This window comes from Anneissia japonica, unplaced genomic scaffold (genome assembly GCF_011630105.1).
Source record: "Anneissia japonica isolate Jap-2015-1 unplaced genomic scaffold, ASM1163010v1 scaffold3262_len730253_cov190, whole genome shotgun sequence".
Taxonomy (NCBI): domain Eukaryota; kingdom Metazoa; phylum Echinodermata; class Crinoidea; order Comatulida; family Comatulidae; genus Anneissia; species Anneissia japonica.
Window position 1 is genome coordinate 111,636 of NW_022732572.1, and position 21,078 is coordinate 132,713.

Below are 21,078 nucleotides of genomic sequence, written 5' to 3' on the forward strand. Positions count from 1 at the left end.
TCTATCTAGTAAGTCATCTTTCCAAATATATAAGTAATCATCATTCCAAATCTGTAATTAATTATCAACTCAAATATCGAATCAACTGTCCTTCTAATCTATAATAATCATAATTAAACATTTATATTCAGTCATGGTTCACAATCTATAAGTTATTGACATAATAAATCATCATTACAAATCCAATGAATCATCATTTCCAATAATTATATAGTATATCCCATGGCTAAGAGGATTGGTTTATACAAAACCTTCTATCTAAGCTGCCGGCATTTGACATATTATAAAGCACAACTGGAAAGTATAAAATCCCAGCACAGGACTATGATATCAATATCAGTAGTTGTGGTAGTATTATTACTATTATTATTATCACTATCATTATTATACCTTGATTCACATTTTTATCACTGGTGTGTTGATGTCATGTGTCTGTGATTTCCTGTTTTTAATATTTAACAACCTCAGTTTTGTAATTCAGATTTATTCATATTTATTATTTATATACTGTTTTATGTACAAATTATTTGAATAAAAGATAAGTTGAATGAAATAAGTTTTTTTTTTCTATTTAATTTATCGTGATGGATTAAAAATAGAGTCCTCTTAATATGGATTCAATTGTTGGTTGGAACACTTTTGTGATATTTTGAGCGACGCCCGACCACGCCCACTTTTTTTCGTCGGGGACATCGGCACCCCCGTCGGGCAAATCCTGGCGCCACCCTGTTCATAATAGCTGTTTCGAAACGTTAGAAACGTTATTTCAAGGATTAAGAGTTATATACACATGCTCAATTTGTTATATACACATGCTCACTTTGTTAACAGACTGTTCAGTGGCTACCAGGTGTTAACATGTCCACATGGTGAGTGCTCTTGTGTTACCAAATTTGTATTTTTGTATATTGTCCTAATAATATAATCAATACATATAATAACATCCCATAGTAATTTGTTGAAGACTTATGGTGTAACCTCAATTTTCTATTGTTTCATCACTTCCTAAAATTTATTTTGAGAGACTTAATAGTTAATTCGTTCGGAAACTAGCTAATAATCAATGTGTATTGATATCTATGCTCACTTGGTTTGCTTTAATGATATCAACTCGCTTTTTAACCTATATAAAAAGCTATAGAATTAGGTCTGTTCCGAATAAACGCGTTTCAGAAGTTTTAGATCCATCAACATGTCCTTGTATTGTATAGAGCGCGTTATCTCAATGTAACTGCATCAAGTTACGTCTAATAGGTCAAATTTAATTACTATATTTATTACCGTAAGTGATTTCACATACAGTACTTCAATTCAAGAAAAGATATTTCACTATTTTGACACAAATATAAAAATATTTAGAAAGTCTTGAAACGGTAACCAGAATCAATAGGTGCTATAATAAAACCTGAACTCAGTCAACACTCCAATCACACATTTGAATGGAACAAAGGGAGATGTATCTACCAACACATGTAGCTTCTGCTGTTAATTAATTAAAACTCGATCAACTACCGACCAGAAATTAAGTAATGTGTATACAGTAAGCCATAAATGAGAAAATATGGGGTCGGTTTTACTCACCGAAAGAACTAGAACTCGGTCAACTGACGCTGACTTTTTTTCTAAATCGCTGCCAGCCACAGGGCCCAGCACAAGTACTGTACCAGGAAATCTCTGCTTTAGCTTGTTGTCAGCGTCAAAAATTACGGACAACCGATGATGATGGCGAGAAATTCGAGGTTTTTTTATATTAAAAATCAGTATCTTAATTACCGTTTCCGACTTTTTCGTCAAACACCCCTCAGTCTCTTAGAATAATAAGTTGTACAACATAGTAGTCCCTCTGGAACTAAGCTTTAAAAGAACTTTACTTTACAGACATAACTAGGTTTTGTAGTATAGTGTAGTTTATATCGATCCTGTAATTAACAAGCTACCGTAGTTGTTGCTGTACGAGAACATAAAGAAGAAAAGATACCGTACAGGAACATAAACCTAGATGCTTCCCCTAAATGCAAGATGTCCACATTTATTATTCCGTAAAACCAGGGAGGTATAAAATATTGTTATACCTCCCTGGTACAACAGATGGTCTTACGTTGAGAGCAACTGCTTTTCATGTTATTTATTTGACAAATACATTGCATCGACATCCTCAGTTAATACGTTTTCACGGATCAACAATATCTGGGATAGCGCATAAATGATTGATTCACTTGCATTCATAATCCATTCGTGTCATTCAATATTTGTGTTATTAGTGCAAAAAGGCAATAGACAAGATAGGCTTGATTTATAAAAAGAGGTTTACCATTACAACTACGGATAAATTATTAAATTTAATGTGTGTAACTGAACTGGCCGATTCTGGAAAGTTTTGACAGGAAAATTTAGGGGGCGCACTACTGCCTAAAAATCGAAGCAATAGAGGTTGGGGGACGCTATTGCAGGTTCATGAATAATTTAATAGCAATCAAAATAATAGGCAATCTAAATGGAAACATAGAAATTATTCTTAATATTATTATTACCAATATCTTTATTAGTATTTTTAATATCATTATTGTTATTTTAATATCATCATAATCCTCATTACTGTATCATTGTCATCTTCATCATCATCATCATTGTAGTTAAGAATCATAATAATTATTCATCGTTGATGATTGTTATATTACCATTATTTAGAGTCTCATATTGCTATTGTCATTATTATTAATACTCGTATAAGTTTTTATCATACAATGTGTAACAAAAACAAATAATAGATAAACGGATGGAAGAATGGCTAGTTCAGTTATATTACAGGATTAGAGGATCAGAGTCCTTGAGTGCATAAACAAATATCATAGAGTATAATTCAATATTACCAAATACGGTAAACGTTGAGTAATGCACAATCAAAGGTTGCTTTGTTTTGACAAGTTATTGAAATTACAGTACTGCAGTGGTTATAAGACGAATAACACATCTGTCGTTGAGGTATTTGTACGCCAATTAAGGGCTAGTCCGACACGCAACACAAGGCTAACGGCAAATTACTTTGGTTTATTAAACCTCGAACTTGAAACAATGGCCTTGATTCTTATTACAAAACACATGTAGGCCTAGGTGACATAAACTACTTATTAACCACACATTAGCCTATACCTGTGTATTATCATGGAGGTGGTATTATTTAATACAAGTCATGATTTATATAGCGAAAAAGGTTGTTTAATAAAGATAAAGCGCCTTATTTTAATTTTAAGAAACTTGGACAGTTTACGAATTACGATAACAATGCAATCTTAATGTACTGTACATCTGAAGTCACATCCTCCATCCTGTTTACTAGGCGTATTATTACCAGTGGCAATAATAAAATCCTAGGCCTGCAATATAAGTTCTACTTTAGATAAAGATACAAATTATGTTATGGGATATTTTCTGAAGAACGGACAGTGATTGAAAATGATTTCATAACTGGTTTAAATGCCTCCGTATTCTGTAATATTATGACACATAAGAGAACTACTTTTACTCTGACCTTACTTTCTTGCATTAACACTATTCTGTGTTTCTCTGATTGCAATGTTAATTTATTAAAATAGTATTTTCTTCGCTTACTTCAGTTATATTTGTTTATATTTGAGTTGCGTTCTCTGATGGTCATTTCGTACAGGAAAGTGCACACTTCGTGGACTACCTGACTTGGTCATGAAAGTATTAATTCATAAGTTTAACATTATTTTGTATAGGCCTATGTATTCGTGATTTAGGCCTACACTTTTAAGCAATTAATAGAGCCCCGCATAGTACGTACACTATAGGAAAATTATTATACGAAGGTTTGAATGCATTAAATCTAACCTAAGTATAATAATTTTCCGCTAGTGTACGATGCATGCTCTACTAATTTCTTTATAAGTCAATCGCCGTCTTTTAATGTTACAGTAGTTTTTATAACCAACTGTGTTCTACCAGTCATCAGTTGCTATAGTGATATGATCAGTATAAAAATCACCGATGCGTGACTGTCGTAAATCAGTGGCGTACGCTAATCTGGGGTCTGTTGCTGGATTACCGTACGCCAGTGATTGCGCGATAATACTGGCGCTCGCTACGCCGCGCACAAGTTCACACCACTCGATTAACGTTACGCTAGCGTAAGTCGTTGTGTCTGAACATAGCCATAGGTTATAACTCTGGCATCGACATTCTAGGCGCACGTACGTCCCTACACGCTGAACGTCACAAAACCATAGCAACCAGAACATAAACCGTCAGCATACGTGACGAATTACTCACGCGCGTGTTAGTTGCCATGATAATCTCGCGTCGTGCGATGACTACAAAGGCCTAATGATATTTTGCACTAATATTATACTGAAATTATATTCTTCATTTCAACATTAATTTTACCAAAATTGTGGTGAACTGTCGTTCATGAGACTCACTTCGCAGAAAAAATTAATAAATGTTCTGTATATACTCAAATGTTCGTTTTTGGCAACTTATGCCAGCATTGTCAAAATGACAGATTAATGTTACATAAGGACATGAAATTTTATAAAATTCGTAAATTTTAAATTGCTATAACTTTTAATTTTCTTGGTCAATTTTCACAAATCAAATTGCAGTTTATAGAAGCATTTAACAAGCTCGCAGTCAAAAAAATCAGATGTAACAGACATTGCGAAGTACCCAAAATTAATAAAATAAAAACTAACACCATAAAACGAGTGGCACGCATAGACTAATAATTGACGGCTGTACTCGCAACTAGTATCGGATTGTCGATGCCACAGTAAAGATCAAAGGACTGTACGCACGCGCTATGTTCGAGAGCAGAGGTGTGTGTCCTTCTGTTGAATTACCTTGGAATAACTAGGCCTAGGGCCTAGGCTATTTTGAACTTAAATAGTAGAATGAGCTGCTCCGCGTATTTGTATTAAAATTGATGGAACATCCGCCCTCCCTCGAATGGGGTAAAATTTGACCATTTTACTAAGTGGAGAAACTACAAGAAACAAACGAACCAGAGCGGCGCCTTTGTTATTGCTATATATAGCTTCGCCGCGCGGACGGGGTAAAATTGCTCTCCGTGTACCCACAATGCTTTTCGAACGGATGTTCCACTATATTGGGACGCTGCTGTATCTTTTGCTATTTATTATCTTTGGTGTAGGCTAGTAGTAGGAGGAGGCCTCGGCGGCTCTACATCTAATTTTGTTCCTTGAGTCTTTAAAATAGTTATAGAATATTCTTATTAAACGTTCAGTTTGTTTAGATTATTAGGGTTCATTGATTCAAGGAATTGCCTAATTGTTCATACTTAAAATTGAATTTAAAGTAACTTTCTTCGAGTTCTAATTAACCTTATTTTACGAAAGTAATTTTCAATTACAATTGAATTTTTATCGCGGTGCACGATGATTTCGAGGTGACTAAAAAAATGAGGGGGTTTTTTTTGCACACGAACCTAAAAAAAATCAAGCAAAGCGTCCGCTAATTGAAAAATTAGTGGACGGCGGGGAATAGGCAAATAACATTGGGAGTTGCAGTGATGACGTCACGATTGATTTACAATGTGTGTGTATTATAGTGTGTTTATAAATGTGGTAAAATGTGTCAAACGCGCAAGCAATAATAATGTAGGTCGTATTTTCCCAATGTAATATATTGATGCAGAAAAATAGTTGAACAGAACAGAGAACAATTATGTTGTCACTACTATACAAATAAATATATTTCACAAAAACGAATATGGTGATAGTATTACAAAATATTATACCAGTAGCATTTTTCACAATGCATTAAAATAATTAATTATTCACAAAACGAATGACATCAAAAATGTGCACCCATCGACATCATTTCCTGATTTTGAAGTTTTCAATTACAGTATTACAAATACAAATGAAAATCGAAATGAGGTCGAGTTTGTATATTTATCATCAAATAATCAAACGTTTCAATTAGCTACTAGATGTGTAGTCCTACATACTTTCTTCACAGTATCAACCTAGCGTTGCCGTAGGCCTATTATGTCTACTAAAATAAACTAAGCATTATGTTTCGTGAGACAATAGAACAAAATTATTATTTAATCGGACATTTATATTTTTTCCTTTTATTAATCAGATTGATATTGTTTGTGAAAGGCTTTAAAATAATGAAATTTCCTATTCTCAGACTGGCGTCCAAAAAAGAAGTGTATGTGAAAACAGACATCTAAGCCAAAGTACTCTGTTAGTGATCGAGTGGTGAGTGATAGTGTGGTATGTCAATACAAACGCTTGCTAATTCGTTGCGGTACATGGACAATAAACGTATGATCATCTGCCGGTTGCAGAGACTAGTCAATTTGACATTTACTTTTCTTCATTTTTGTTCAAAACTGCATGCGATTTTTAACAGCCAGTTATATCTAGCCATGCCCCTACATACAGTAGTTCTCTCTTTTACAAAAGTACATTACTATATTATTCCAGAAGCCAAATAAAGAGTTATTACTATACGGAGAACTTTAATCGAAGTCGATATCTTGCAAGATTTCGTAGTTTTAAGTCACTGTGCACGTTGAAATCGGCAGAGGTTCGTAGTTGTGTTAGTTATTTACACACAAGATACTATAAGGAAAATCATACTTCGATGAAGTCTCTATTTACATGAAAGTTCCTTGGATTTGATTGTACAGAAGATCAACAAACCAGTGGATTGTAGACAATTAATGCTCTTCAAAAGTCAATTTGGTTACCATTATAGTTGTTGACGTCACACAGTTTCAAACTTTCGGTGTGCAGTGTTTTTCATCTGCTCTGTTGAAGCAGTCCTGTTCGCCATCACATAACTGTAAGCAAACATTTAGAGTTTATATTCAGATTTCTATATCTGGAAATATTAGCTTAATCTTTGAAAAATAGTTTTTAGTCAATAAATTGAAACGCTCATTTTGACATTTAAAACAAAATCATTACATGTGTATACATACTTAAACTTCGCTTTACAGTCAACAAATGGTAACAGGCCTATTTTAAAATTCACGGCAAACAGTATAATTATTAATCGCTAGATTTCAGATATTTCCGCAAGTACCAATACAAAAAGGAAACTATGTCAAATACCATAAGCTTGTGTAAATTTAGATTAAATCCCCATTTAGAGTAGACCTGTTTTTGTTGTTGGTTTGGTTGTATAATTCAACCGGAATTTTATGCAGATCATGATTAATTATCGTTGTTATCTAAGTCACCTTAACAAACAAAAAAAACTTGCAGGTTTGCTTAGCCGTTAAAACAATCTCATTGTTGTTAATTTTAATGAATGTAGACTGCGCCTTATGTTGCAAAGTAACGTCTTAATGCGTTTTGCAATTAAGTACCAAGAATATATATAATCAATCATGATAAAGCCATGCCAATTAGGCCTAGGTCCTAATAATTGGATTACAATAATGTAGTTTGACTTGAATATGGAAACCGAATTGAATATGGTCACCGACGTTCACTGTACATTAGACATAGGCCTACTTACTTTTTCTACCTTGTAGCATTGACCATCTCCGCAATCAATCTTGCCTTTAGCACATTTTTTAGAGGGGCAATTGTGCTCGTCGTAGTTATTTTTACAGTCGGAAGTACCGTCACACCTATCTGTTAAAGGTACACACTGCTTTGATGATGCACATTGGAATTCTTTTTCTGTGCAAATATCCTTATGTTTATCGGGACACGTTAAGGGAGATTCATCCATTCCATTCATACAATCTGGTTTATCGTCACAAAGCTGTAAAGTTAGTAGAACATAATCTGTGTAGCTTTTAAATAACTTTCATCAAATAAGCCTATGTACATTCAAATAAGGTCACATGAATACAAATAGACTTTAGTTAACATAACACTTTGTTGAACTAAAAATCAATTTGCTGAATTTGTACATTAGGTTATAAGCTTTCAATGGAAAACTATAAAATTAATATTCTATTGACAGTCAGACGCATTAATAATATTGGTACATGGTCCCTTAAATTGGATAGTAATCGATTTAAGGACATTCTTTGTCGAAAGTCTGAAAATCAACACAAACTTAATTGTATTGATTTGTCTTATTTGAAAGTTGAGAATTTGGGCCTTATTCTTGTAAATATGAGCTATCAAATGTTGGTGCAATTGAATTTGGTTTTTTTTAAATTTTTTATTATTGTATTTAATCGCAAATAGTTATAGTCTTATTTTTACAATACATGTCCTAGCTCAAAATTTGGCAAGATATTTTTCTATTGCAATTCATTCTAATAGTAGAGGGCAGTAGCACTCTTATTAAGTCTGTTAACATCATCGAGTTGTATAATACATGTGATTTGTCTCTTATATGGATGTGATGACATCATCATCCTGGCACCACCATTTTCAGTGCTGTTTCATTTTTTCCGATTTATCACAGCTACACTACGGATACAATAATGTTGGTATGAAGCAGCTTCCAAAGCTTCGATAAAATAGGCTCTTAGCGGGAGCATGTGTCTACTGCCAAATTTAATAGAAACGGTGGTGTCGAAAGTGATTAATGAAATAATAGTACAGATAATGACGAATTGGCTAGCAATGCATCGTACCACACACGACTGAGTTTACGGGTAGTACAGTAGTAAAATCAGGTCATCACACATCACGAATGTGACATAGTGTCAACTTTACACTTCCGGATTCTTACTTCACATTTTTGTGAATGTGTCAACTCACGCTCACATTGTCAACTTCCGGATTGAAAAGGATAGCAAAGTGTCTACTGCTTGAGGGCAGTAGAGACACAAAAAACCTTTAACGGTTATGCTTACCTGATTCGAAAATATGCACATTCCGTCACCACAATCTACTCCAGTTACAGGTTTACCATTCTCCTCGTCACAATTTGGTCGGATTACTAAAAAGATTTAACAATAAATACGATTTAACCACATAGAACATACAAGTAAAATAAAAAAAAGTTTGTTATTTCATCTCTCTGGCGTTTTCCAACGCTTCTGCTGATTGCTATATAAAATAGATTTGAATTCAATCCCCTAAGCAGCGGGAACAGCAATGTGTTACCATGAAGTTAATGGTTTACAATTTTACATCAAGGAGAGGTCAACAAAGGATGATATACTTGAGAAATATTTAACTTTGTGTTGTTGGTAAATACAGCCACTACCCCTAAAACAAGACCAGCTATATATATATATCATTTCAGGCCCCATAAATTGAAAATAATCCAGGGACGACATTATTTTTTCTTAGATTGGTTGTACTGTATTTTGCTATGACGTGTGATTACCAGGGACCATTGTCGAGGAGATTAAGAATGAAGACGTAGTGCAGCTGAAATTGTGCATGACGTCACCATAAGAAGCCACGCCCCTTGGTCCACAAATTCAGCTCGCATTATGATACCAGGCTAGTAAGTCTGAAGGTTGTAGGTTCGATTCCCAAATGGCGTAATTTCGCAAATATTAGGGTACGGACTGTTTTGTTTGGTGTAATGTAATAATAAGGCACTGTTGTATCTGGATAACCCTTGTAGTTTTCTACTTCAGTATTTAATAATTGTAACCTTTGTTTTGTAACTTTTATTCATGGCAATACTGTTTTTACACTTTATATATATATATATATTTTTAATTTTGTGCGTTTTATGAACTTGTAAACATATGACGAATTAAAGAAATCTTGAATATCCCTAATTTGGATATTCTACTGACAAAGATTTTTAACCAAAACATATTTTCCTGTTTCCTTAACTTATATAATAAATAAATGGCAACATTTCGAATATTAAACTGCGAATTGATAGGTCTATATTGGCAACGTGAAACTTTTTAGTTTTAATATGCAAAGCCATTATTTTTAAATGCAAGGGCCTGCTGCAGTTAAAACACGTAATGTAATGTGAGTACTTAGTTAATGGTAGACTGTTAATGTACCGTACCGTACTCAGTATTTTAGACAGGTATCGGTATATTTATTGTGAGTTGCGAGATCGAATAGAAAGCATTATAATTAACATCGATAAGGTAAACGACTTCCATCGGCAAACAGATTAATATATTACCAGGAGTGACGCATTAACGCATATACGATTGCAAATGTACACTCAGTAGTAACGCGTTGTATTGTGTATAAAAATAGTTGCACTTACCCTGATAAAATCATTTAACATGCTCGGCAGTTCCTGCTGTTAAGGGCCTATCTTATGATGTGACGTAGCGTATGGTGTTAAAGGAATATGAAGGGCCACCGAATAAAATTTTTGAGCGTTTCAGTTCTATTTTTCATAGTTTGATAATTACCCAAATATTATGTTAAAGGCCTATTGGGATAAATGATGCCATTAACTTACAATACGTGTCGTCACAATTCTTCTCATCTTTGCCATTATCACACTCGCGTTGACCGTCACAGCGTTTTTTTCTGTTGATGCAATTACCGTTGCCGCAATCAAATTCGTTGTCTGAACAAACGTACTCGGGAATATACGACTCAAAAGCGCACAAGATTTCCTCTTCGTCAAAACTATTAAAACAATCCTGTCTCCCATCACAACGCTGTGGAAATACAATAAACAATATAGAATAGATTACGGTAAATCGTAATTGGTCAAATATGCGTTGAGGCGTTTATAATTTATTTAAAGCAACATGACAGGCCTGTATTTCGAAAGCAGTCATTATTACTTGGTATCGTGTGTTACAACGTTAGTGTTAATTAATTGGTGAGAATATCGGTTGCTCAATAATAAAATAATACTGTAATACTGTAGGCCTACTGCACACGATACTGACTGAAATACAGTCACGTTACTCACCAAACTTTTCCAAATGCACTGTCCATCGCCGCAGCTGAAGCCATCTACTTTTTTTCCGTTTGTTGTATCACAATTTGGACCTGGAAATCGAAAAAAATAATATTAATCTAGACGTGAAAATGACAAAGAGTGAGTGTAGACAAGCACTTATAAATCTTACAAAAGAAAAGTTTTTAATAACGCGATTCGAAATGTAGTTATTTCTAATTTCCTAACCAAATTCGTGACTCACTTCCATCAATCAATAGGCCTATTAATCATTGAAGATCATATTTCTCAAACCTAATTGATCGTTGACTACTTTGCCAAAATGCAAATACTCCTAAAAGAATCCATCTTTGCACATCAGTGAACCTTTAAGCCGGTTACTCACTGCGTCCGACGGCGACGCGAAGAAGAACGCACGCGAAGACGCGGACCCAACGAATCGTCTTAATAATGAGGATCCGTTCAGATTGCCACTGACAATCAGCAGACGGTGGTTGCGTCGTCTATCGCTCGCCGGAAGCAAATGTGGATTCGTCGTACGACGCAGTGAGCGTCCGGCTTTAAGTGCGACAGGTCGTCTGTTCTGTGCTCACAATTAAAGAAAATATTAGTCTAGTTTGACGAGTCATGTTCTTCAGTTTGAAAGCCTAATAATAGCAAATACAATTCCTGTAGGCCTAGGCCTATTCTTTGTATTGGCCCTTAAATTTGATATTGTAGTAAAAATTCTGTAAATCACAAAACTAAATTGCTTCGATATTTGGAAGTTGATGATACATTTACTGTTTGTGTTTAAATGAGGAATTACACTTATTATTTAGTGTTTTTAGGTTTTATCAAAATTGTCGCATTCCGGTATATTTATGACAAAAAACAACTGAGCGAAAATGGCAAAACCACGATGGGAAGTAAGACATTAACTTTAGTGCATAAATTCACAACTATTTCCTTTTTAAGAGGATGACAGCGTAAATCCACAATCGACAAGTATAATCATTGTCGAGGAGGAAATGGGCATAGATTGTGGTAAGTGATTCACAACATTCGTTCAAGTGATTCCTATATTCTCTCAGATGATGTATGTCTTCCTATAAGTACGAATCATTAGTATAGAGTACAGGTACGGTACACAGCAAGTAATTTTTAATTTGGAAAACAGATCCAGTCTTTTGTAGTAAAGAGTTAAACTGTTTTAATTCTTTACTTTTATGTACACTGTAACCATTTAGATTTTAGATACTGTATTCATCAACCTACATTAACCTACTAAATAACAATTTAGCAATATATTCGCAATCATAAATTAATGTTGTTATAAAATATATATCCGTACATTTTTCGCAGTAGTTGTTACTAACTAATACCCTCTACAATACAGTACAGATAGGCCTACTGCTGTACAATAATACTGTAATTGTCTACGTTTGTAAAGAATAAAATAAAAACATTTTGTGCCTGAAATCGACAAAAAATTAACACTGAGCCTGGGCAAAATTTTACTGGTTCTTATGAAAAAGGTGTATAAATTTGTACTCCAAAGAACAGAACTTTTGTCCGAATGCAACACAATGACAAAACAAGACCCGTTTATAAATTCATCTGAACTTATGTTGTTGACAAATAAATGGCCCTATTGCATTGAAGCATGGTTATCGTTAATGTCTTAAGCCAACTAGTAATTAAAAACAAACCTAGCCTATATTTCATCACCAGTGAGGTAGGCCTATCAGATATGTACGAGTATTTCAGTATTTATTGGAACTCACTTTAGGAACGGTGGCACACACCTGTACGGTGGTGCGTCCGTACCGTAATACAACAGGTAACGATTATACTGTACCGTACAGAACAAAAATAAAAATGAAATACAAAGCTAACAACAGGTAACGATTATACTGTACCGTACAGAACAACAATAAAAATGAAATACAAAGCTAACAACAGGTAACGATTATACTGTACCGTACAGAACAAAAATAAAAATGAAATACAAAGCTAACAACAGGTAACGATTATACTGTACCGTACAGAACAAAAATAAAAATGAAATACAAAGCTAACAACTTGATTGGAGAGAAAATAAAATAGAGTAAGCAAATAGTAAAGTCTAAAGTATTAATTACATAAAGGTCAAAATAAATGAACATCTCAATGAAAAAGATGACGAGACGACCAATAATTCGACTGATCTGTTATTTAACCTTGCCTAGAACAATTTTCCCAAGGATTATTACCACTTTACAACGACGTTTTTATGGTATGTTTATCCGAAAGTGTGATTTTTACCCAAATTCCTTCACAGACTGCATAAAGAGGCCACGGGGACCTGAGATGAACGCAGGCAGAGTAATCTGATCCTGTAGAATTGAAAACTTTAAGTAAAAACAAACACTGTACACTACTATACATGAAAATAGCACATCATTACATGAACAGGTGCCAAAGTGACGCCTGCATCAAACATAACGAAGCAGACTGATAACATCAATCAGGGAAATGGGATAATTATGATTGATGTAAGCCTCGACTTTTTCGAATTATCAAGTTACCTTGCATCAGGTGATACGGCGACTCGATATCATCCGATTCAAATTTCATGTCGTGAAAGGTTTACACAAACGTTTTCCCAATTCGCAGTGGTAAGATCATTAATTGGCACTCCCGATTATGTATGGTCAGGGCTTTGCACCCCCCCCCCCCCCCCATTTTTGTACACAACATTTTATAGCTTGTTCTTGAGCCAGTACAAATTCTTTCCTGGGATCACTCAAAATGAATACTTCTAAAATATGTAAACATGCATCAGTACACGTTATACATATTGGCCCAATATAATCATGGAGGTATTAAAATTTATTTTAAAAAATCTTAAATCCATAAATCTCAAGCCAGGTCTTTTAAGATATAGAAATATGATACTGTATGGTTCAGTTTGGTTTTATCGTTTTGCAAGCTTCTTTAAATATTTATATTGTCTGTTTTGTCATCTTTGTGAACGCACCGTCATCGTGTGCCACTGTTGTAAAAGTAAAGATTCAAATAAAGATTATTAAAGTATTATAAAGTTTTGTTTAATAATATACTACTACTAATAGTAATGATGACGATGATGATGATGATGATGATGATGATGATGATGATGACGATAGATATAATTGATAATAATATGAATAATATTAAAAAGTGAAGAGAATTGTGCTAAAGTGATTTGTTGATCATAATTGTTATAGTATAGTTAAAGCTTACTAGGCTATAGTAAGGCCTAAGTTGTCCTGGATATTAAGTAGATCCTAGGATAAAAGGTCACGAGAAATGTGTTGGCGTTTCATTTTGATTATATAAAATGGTGATGTGATGATGATGAATTTCACTATAAAAGTGTCATTTTCGGCCGTACAGAGGTACTATTTCCTCAAATTTCTCACCTCAGCCCTAACCATATCATGAGAATTTGTTTGGCTCTTCATTTTTAAATAATGTGATGATGAATTTTACTAAAAGTGTCATTTCTGACCATCTAGGGTACTATTTATTCAAATTTTCGCACCTCAGCTTCAATCATGGGTCTGATGTGCGTATCGACTCACAAAATGTCGTCCCCTCCACCTTTCAAAACAGATCTGCGCCCTTCCCTGGGCTGATATTAAACTCCATCGAGTCGGCCCCTGACTCAGAGTATGTCTTAGTGACTGCTGAGTGGAGGGTGCATACATTTGTTTTTAGAATGTGATTTGGTTTTTCGTGCCTATTTTCGTGATTATGACTATTTTGAATAAAGAATGTTTTGAGCAGAGGCGGATTCCAAGTCTGCCCCACCACCTTCCTATTTTTTGAAGAACAAAAAATATATTCAAATTTAAGTCTGAGAGTGTAATTTCCGGCCATCTAAAGATCATAATCATAAATTTTCTTACCTCACCCCCCCCCCCCCCAACCATGGTGGGGCTGAGATGGGTGGTTCCTCAGTCTGTGAAAGGACCTCACTGGGTCACCTCTCTTTCGAATTCCTGGATCTGCCAATGTTGATTTATTTTATTACCACTTTTAATATTATTTATGATGCGTCTATTGCAATTTTCAATTTATCCTCTCAAAACAGTCCTAAAAACGTTCAGAGTGCGCTACTTCACAGGGGGATTCACCCCCTGGACCCCGCGGGGGTCCTACGTACCTCGCATAACGACTCCCCCCACCCCTTTCAAAATCCTGGCTACGTCCCTGTGTATGGTATCATAATAAAGGCTTATACAAAATCACAATTAGTTAAACAGCGTTTGGTGGATTAGGATACAGTAGTTTATAAAAAAAAAAAGGGATGGAGCTACAAGAAGTCAAATTATGGTAAATGATCACTACCCCCTCCCCTTCCCCACTTTACATTGTCAATTGTTAAACTATGGTAATCCCTTCCCCCATTTAACATTGCCAATTGTTCAAATTGAGATGACTTGCCAATCCTGTGTAAAAGTTTGCTTGTGCGTAAATTCAACACATGTACTGGCAGTCGTCCAGCATTTGCGAAACAAACGTGATCACAGAAGTTGGTGACTACTACACTAATCGATTTGGGCTCAAGGCAGCCGAATCCGGGTTGGCAAAAAGGTGATGACAAATAATTTAGACGTCAACAGTTAAAAAACACAGCCTAATTAACAACTAAAAAGCTATTGTAAACGAGTCAATGGGAAAACAGGCTTGGCGTCACTGCACCTAAGTATCTGTACAACAACTAAAATTCAGTAGGCTGTACTGTCACTTCGTAGTCGAAATCCGCGCCGCACTCTTTTAATCTATCTTTATTAATATGGCTGTTTTATGACCATCTATCACATCATTTCCATCATGTCAATACTGTACTGTAGGACACTTGAAGCAAAACATTTCACAGATAAACTTAGGCTAATGATGTATTAAATGTAAATGTCGGTAAATTTAAAGTGGTTTTGACATTCGAATGAACTCTGTTAATACTCAAGCGTTCCGACATAAACTTGTTAGATCCTTTAAATTTTTGGTGTAAGAAGGGAATGAGAAAGAGGAATTTTGGGTTCAGCATTGTATTGTATTCTTGATGAGAGAAGAGAAAGGTAATTAACTTTGTATATGTTACAAATTTCTGATTTTAGATTTGTAAGGCCCCCATAAAAAATATTAGTTTATCACCCCTCCCTCATAAGTTTCGGGGAAATACAGATTTTTTTCCCCAGTCAACATATATTTTTATTTCAAACGGTCGTTTTTCTATCTTTTTTCACTTGAAAAGCTCAGGAAAATATGTTTACTGGTACAACAAAAACATATTCTTAATATAAATTTTATACCATTCTTATGACTTTTTATATATGTGTCTCTAACCATTGATTAACTTGTGAACATCGGTAAAATGGGGGCGGGGTTAGCAAAAAAAAACCTCCCTCCCTCATCAGTTTTTATTCTTTGATAGGGTGATAAACTAATAATTTTTATGGGGCCTTATGTTTCTATTATAAGTTAGTTCTATTTTAGTGGCACCGTTTACATACCTGTGCCACTGTTGTAAACGTGTCGTTTCCAAATAAAGAATAATAATAAACACTATGCTGAACAATATGGCATTCAGCAGAAGCGGAAACGATTTATAGCCGCTGGTACGTCTTTGACATTCAATCCAAATCTCTGTAAAGACTTAATCTCACATAACACACGCACTAGTTTATGTTCAATTATTGTTATCCCTTTCGATTCAATGGACAGCATCAGATAGTTAACATAATGCTCAACGTACAAGTGTTTAGCTTTTACAAAAGATCAAACTATAGTCTCGCGGTAAGTGCAGTTACACTATTTCCTTTCCTACTATCCTATCTTATTAATAAGTCTATGATAACAATCAGGAAATTTTGCTCAGTGTTCCTATTTTTCTGTCAATTTTTTGTTCTGTTCTTACAACAATTCAATTTTCAATTTCAATTGAATTAACATTTATTCAATTAATTGATCAAATACATCAAATGATAAAAAAAAGGTGGACAACATTAAAACTTATTAATTAGGATCAAAAATAGAAGCGAAGCTTGTCTCAACATTGACCCCGACAAAACAAAAAGTAAAATCTAATAATAAACGCATATCAAGTAGACTTACATTTTATATACATATATACCATATACACACATATATACATATATATATATATATATGTATATATATATATATATACATATATACACATACATACACACACATACATATAAATACACACACACGCGAACACACACGATATTATAAGTAAACACTAGAAAAAACTGAAAATCATTGCACAGTATATGCTCTAGGGCACTATTACGTAATCGCACGGTAGCACCTAATTTTATACCTCCATGATTGTACATACTGTGGACAGTGTGAGCAAAAGAAATAAACATAGCCACTAACATTTTTCTCTTGATTTGTGGATACAGTACTTTCTTCGTGTTCAATATTTTGTTCTAATTTCTTACTTCAACATACTGTACCCCTGAAACATGTAGACTAAAATATTATCTTTAATGTAATTGTAGAACATCAGTCTCGTCAGGGTCCCAACGCTTACGTAAGAACTGTAAATCTACAAGACTGTAAACAAAACGTGTATAAATTCCGTCGATAATGACACACGTCTGCGATTTATAAAATTATAGTTTAATTAATCTATGACCTTGGGCCAGAGCTCTGTAATTCAACAAGCACATAAGATTTGAATTCAATCAATTCTGCCGCGAGGTGTTCATCTACGCGAGCACACCATCACTACTTCACTTAAAAGGATATGATCGAGTGCAACGTTCTCGGGGTTCTGAACCTTCAATGTGACACTCTAACCACAGATCCTATAAGATCTGTGCTTTAACTTTGTCACGTTATTGGCAACATTCATTTTTCATTTCTAAAATTCAAAACTTTTAAATCTAGCATAATAATAATAATAATAATAATAATAATAATAATAATAATAATAATAATAATAATAATAATAATAATAATCAAACATTTATATGCGCCAATTTCAAAAATGATCTAAGGCGCAGTTTACCTTTAGAGTGTGTTTAATAATTTTGTTTTTAAATTAATTTTAAATGAATTTAGCATCTGTATTTAGCACCTGATTCGCTGTGATATCATTCCATATATAGGCAGGCCACTTTACGCTCGCTTGCAGTGCAGTATGTGCGAGCGCACGAGTCTGGCGTAATAAAATATGAATTCCCCCAAAGCTCCTTTAAAATATACGTATATCGGAATCCATTAAATCGATGTACTGTATAAGTAGGCCTACCTACATCGATTACATAACGGTCGTGGGTTAATAATTCCGCCTACCTGAGATCAAATTGATCTTTAACTACTCGATTTCTTCAGCCCATTATCATTTTATATCTTCATTCTATTACTAGAAATTAAAGATTATTTTTATCCGTCGATTTCGAACAGCACATTATACTCACTCTAAGCATTATCGGTCCGCCCGCGGATGATATATTTCTTGCTAACACGTAGCCCTATTAGGCCTATAGACTAGCTTAGCGGATTACCGTTCTTGCGCCAGAGCCAGATACGGACAGAAAGTTTTATGGTTGCATGACCACAGAGTTTTAATTTCTTACATTCAATGTATAGCATACTGCAGAGAGACCTACTACATAACCGGGAATAATGTATTCAAGACTATGAAGAAACATTTACTCTGGTTTCGTTGATTAGTTTATTCGAATCAGCCTGATATTTGAGTTTGTTTGCCTGCATAATCTGTTAACATAGTCTGCGACCTTCCGCGTTAAAATATTTTTGTATTGTATGGTTTTTCTCATATATAGAGTATATGAGAGACCTTTTTTCTCTTATGTGGGCCTGTTCTTACTCCGATGATCATCAGTTGAGTGGATTTGAGGTTTTCTGGGGGTCATAACCTAAAGTTCTACGAATTTACTTTGACCTCTATTCACATTTTATTAGACTATATTATGATTTATGTGGAGAATTTCAATAAAACAAACAAACAAAATTAAGCTTATATCAACAAAGCATGATAAAAAAAAAATTATCCAGGATGACACGCCCAATGTTTTGCTTTATTCTGTGGCCTATTTATAAAAATATATCCTGAAAACCTAAATACACTTTGTTTAGGCCCATATACCAAAAAAAAACTTTCTTTAATAACCAATAGAAACATGCTGTACTTTACACAGTGGCTACGCTGGATAGTAGCTTGACCGCGTTTGCGCAACGCACCTAAATTTATCTAGCGTGAACAAGGATTTGCAGTGGGGCGTTGTTTAGAAAATGTATTGGAACTTGCGAGCACAAATGCAATTCTTTAAATGAAATAAGTAAAGTACAGTAATCAATAAAAAGGGATAAGTGTTCTTTAAAACCATGGAAACGTAAACGATTTTTTACCTCCCTGTTTAAACAGCAAAGAGATCTACCTACAGTATGCATATTCCAGTCAGAGAATCAATCACTCCACTAGAACAACACGAACAAGACATTATAAATATAAATCTGTGTTCTTTATTTGCAGTCTTTTTTTGTATATAAGGCCTATAATCATATAATGTAGATGATAAACTAATGCTAAGAGGAATCTAAAATCCAAAACCTTTTGGAATCTTTGTGTGGAGGTGATACCAAGGGAACATAAATTATTTGTGTAAGCTAGACGGACCAAGTGGTCACGTACTATATTTTCTTCAGATTAGAATGATATGGGCCTAAACTATTATCAAGCTTACCTACATCAAGGAGTCGTTCTACATTAGCTATGTGTATTGAATTGAAGGCATATCTTCACGTGGTAGACGTAAATAGAAAAAGAGTTCCGTGTTAGTGTACAATAACCTAAGAAAGTATAAATACATACTCCAAGTATTGAAATGCACGCCATCGTGTTGGGATTCAAAAACCTTGCAGTACTAAACTGAGCTTAAAATAATAAGACTGAGCAGGGAGGGACTGAGGTAGGTGTAGGTCTACACCCATCTTCGAAATGCGTTCCATTGTTTGGAACAATGGTAATCGACTTTCTTATCGGCCAGCAGCTTGGATTATTGGCCATGGCATATATGATTACACAATTAAAGCATTAAAACGCTCAAAAACTGGCATTTAAAATTTAATCTAACACCTCAAACTATATCTCGATCAACAAAGTTGACTATTCTAAATTCCCAATTTCGTACCGTACATTTTTTAATACCTGGTGCAAAGAATTGAAACAAAGGTTAGGCTATCATTTATACGAAGATTATGTCTATCATTATTATTAATATTAGGCCTTTTGAGATCAGAATTTAGCATTTTCATTTACTGCAGTATATCATGTACACAATGATACTATACATTTTTATATCTCCCTTGTAGTATAGTATTTATCATTCACATGAGACCAAAGCTCCTGTAACCCCTGCTGTAACTTATACCGGAATACCCTTTTCAAACATGTGCATAAGGATTTATATATCTCCCTGGTTACTTACCACCACTTCCAACCAACTGCACTTGAAAAAATAAAATTTACAAGTTAACGCCTACTACTTACGTTTAATTTTTCTTCCTTTTATAAATGCCGAGCAGCAAACTACAAGAGCTAGGAGGCAGGCGAATTGGACCTTCATACCTTCAACTTTATAAACTTAAAATGATTTTTTTTCCAAAACACTGATTCAGACACTCTGATACAGATCCGACTTGAATGAAGTTTTAATTACGACTGAGCCGACACGCTGATCGTTGTTTATATGAGATTACAAGACACGCGTAATGATATTTCTTACTTCCTTATATGGATCTAGTTCCGGTTGAACGATACGATTTATTTTTAACGTACGAAACTGCGACTCGACTACACGTCTGCTGGAGGTCACTGTAATTTGTTCCTCCTTCTCGACTTACTTATTATTTTCTACACCAGTAGTAATAAGCCTCCACCGGATAACCCTACTTACAGCTGGTTAAATGAGTCACAGATTAACATACGTCATTTAGCGGTTACACGGTCGTGACGTAGGGTGTATGGCTTGGGGAACTATTATGAGAGTGTCACTCCAAATATGTGATGGGCGGGAATTAGATCCATTCAATATCGGTTACGTGAAAGTTACGGACATTCTGCATCTCCCTCCTCCCCTTCGCGTTCTTTTTTGTTTATTAATTAATTTTTAGTTTCTTTGAGGCTAAAAGCGCATTGAGACGGTTTCTACTGTGGAAGGCACTATAGGCCTACAGTATGTGACTATTGACCAT

The 21,078-nt window shown here is 34.6% G+C and overlaps 1 protein-coding gene across 1 annotated transcript; it reads right to left on the minus strand.

Moving 5' to 3' along the window:
• Window positions 1-5,701: 5,701 nt before the first annotated feature.
• Window positions 5,702-20,654, minus strand: LOC117115725 (very low-density lipoprotein receptor-like). Its single transcript, XM_033259646.1, has 6 exons — window positions 20,375-20,654; window positions 10,828-10,907; window positions 10,363-10,567; window positions 8,822-8,907; window positions 7,519-7,770; window positions 5,702-6,835 (listed from the first exon to the last, which is right to left on the minus strand). The coding sequence occupies exons 1-6, from the start codon at window positions 20,448-20,450 to the stop codon at window positions 6,770-6,772; spliced, it is 765 nt and encodes a 254-aa protein (XP_033115537.1). The 5' UTR covers window positions 20,451-20,654; the 3' UTR covers window positions 5,702-6,769.
• Between the last annotated feature and the right edge of the window lie 424 nt (window positions 20,655-21,078).

What these genes read in the sequence shown, in the direction of transcription:
- LOC117115725 (XM_033259646.1), bottom strand. Translation starts at nt 20,450, where the DNA reads ATGAAGGTCCAATTCGCCTGCCTCCTAGCTCTTGTAGTTTGCTGCTCG. An exon ending in AAAAGGAAGAAAAATTAAAC is followed by an intron (nt 10,908 to 20,374) that starts GTAAGTAGTAGG and finishes TTCGATTTCCAG; the next exon opens with GTCCAAATTGTGATACAACA. An exon ending in AATGCTACAAGGTAGAAAAA is followed by an intron (nt 6,836 to 7,518) that starts GTAAGTAGGCCT and finishes GTTTGCTTACAG; the next exon opens with TTATGTGATGGCGAACAGGA.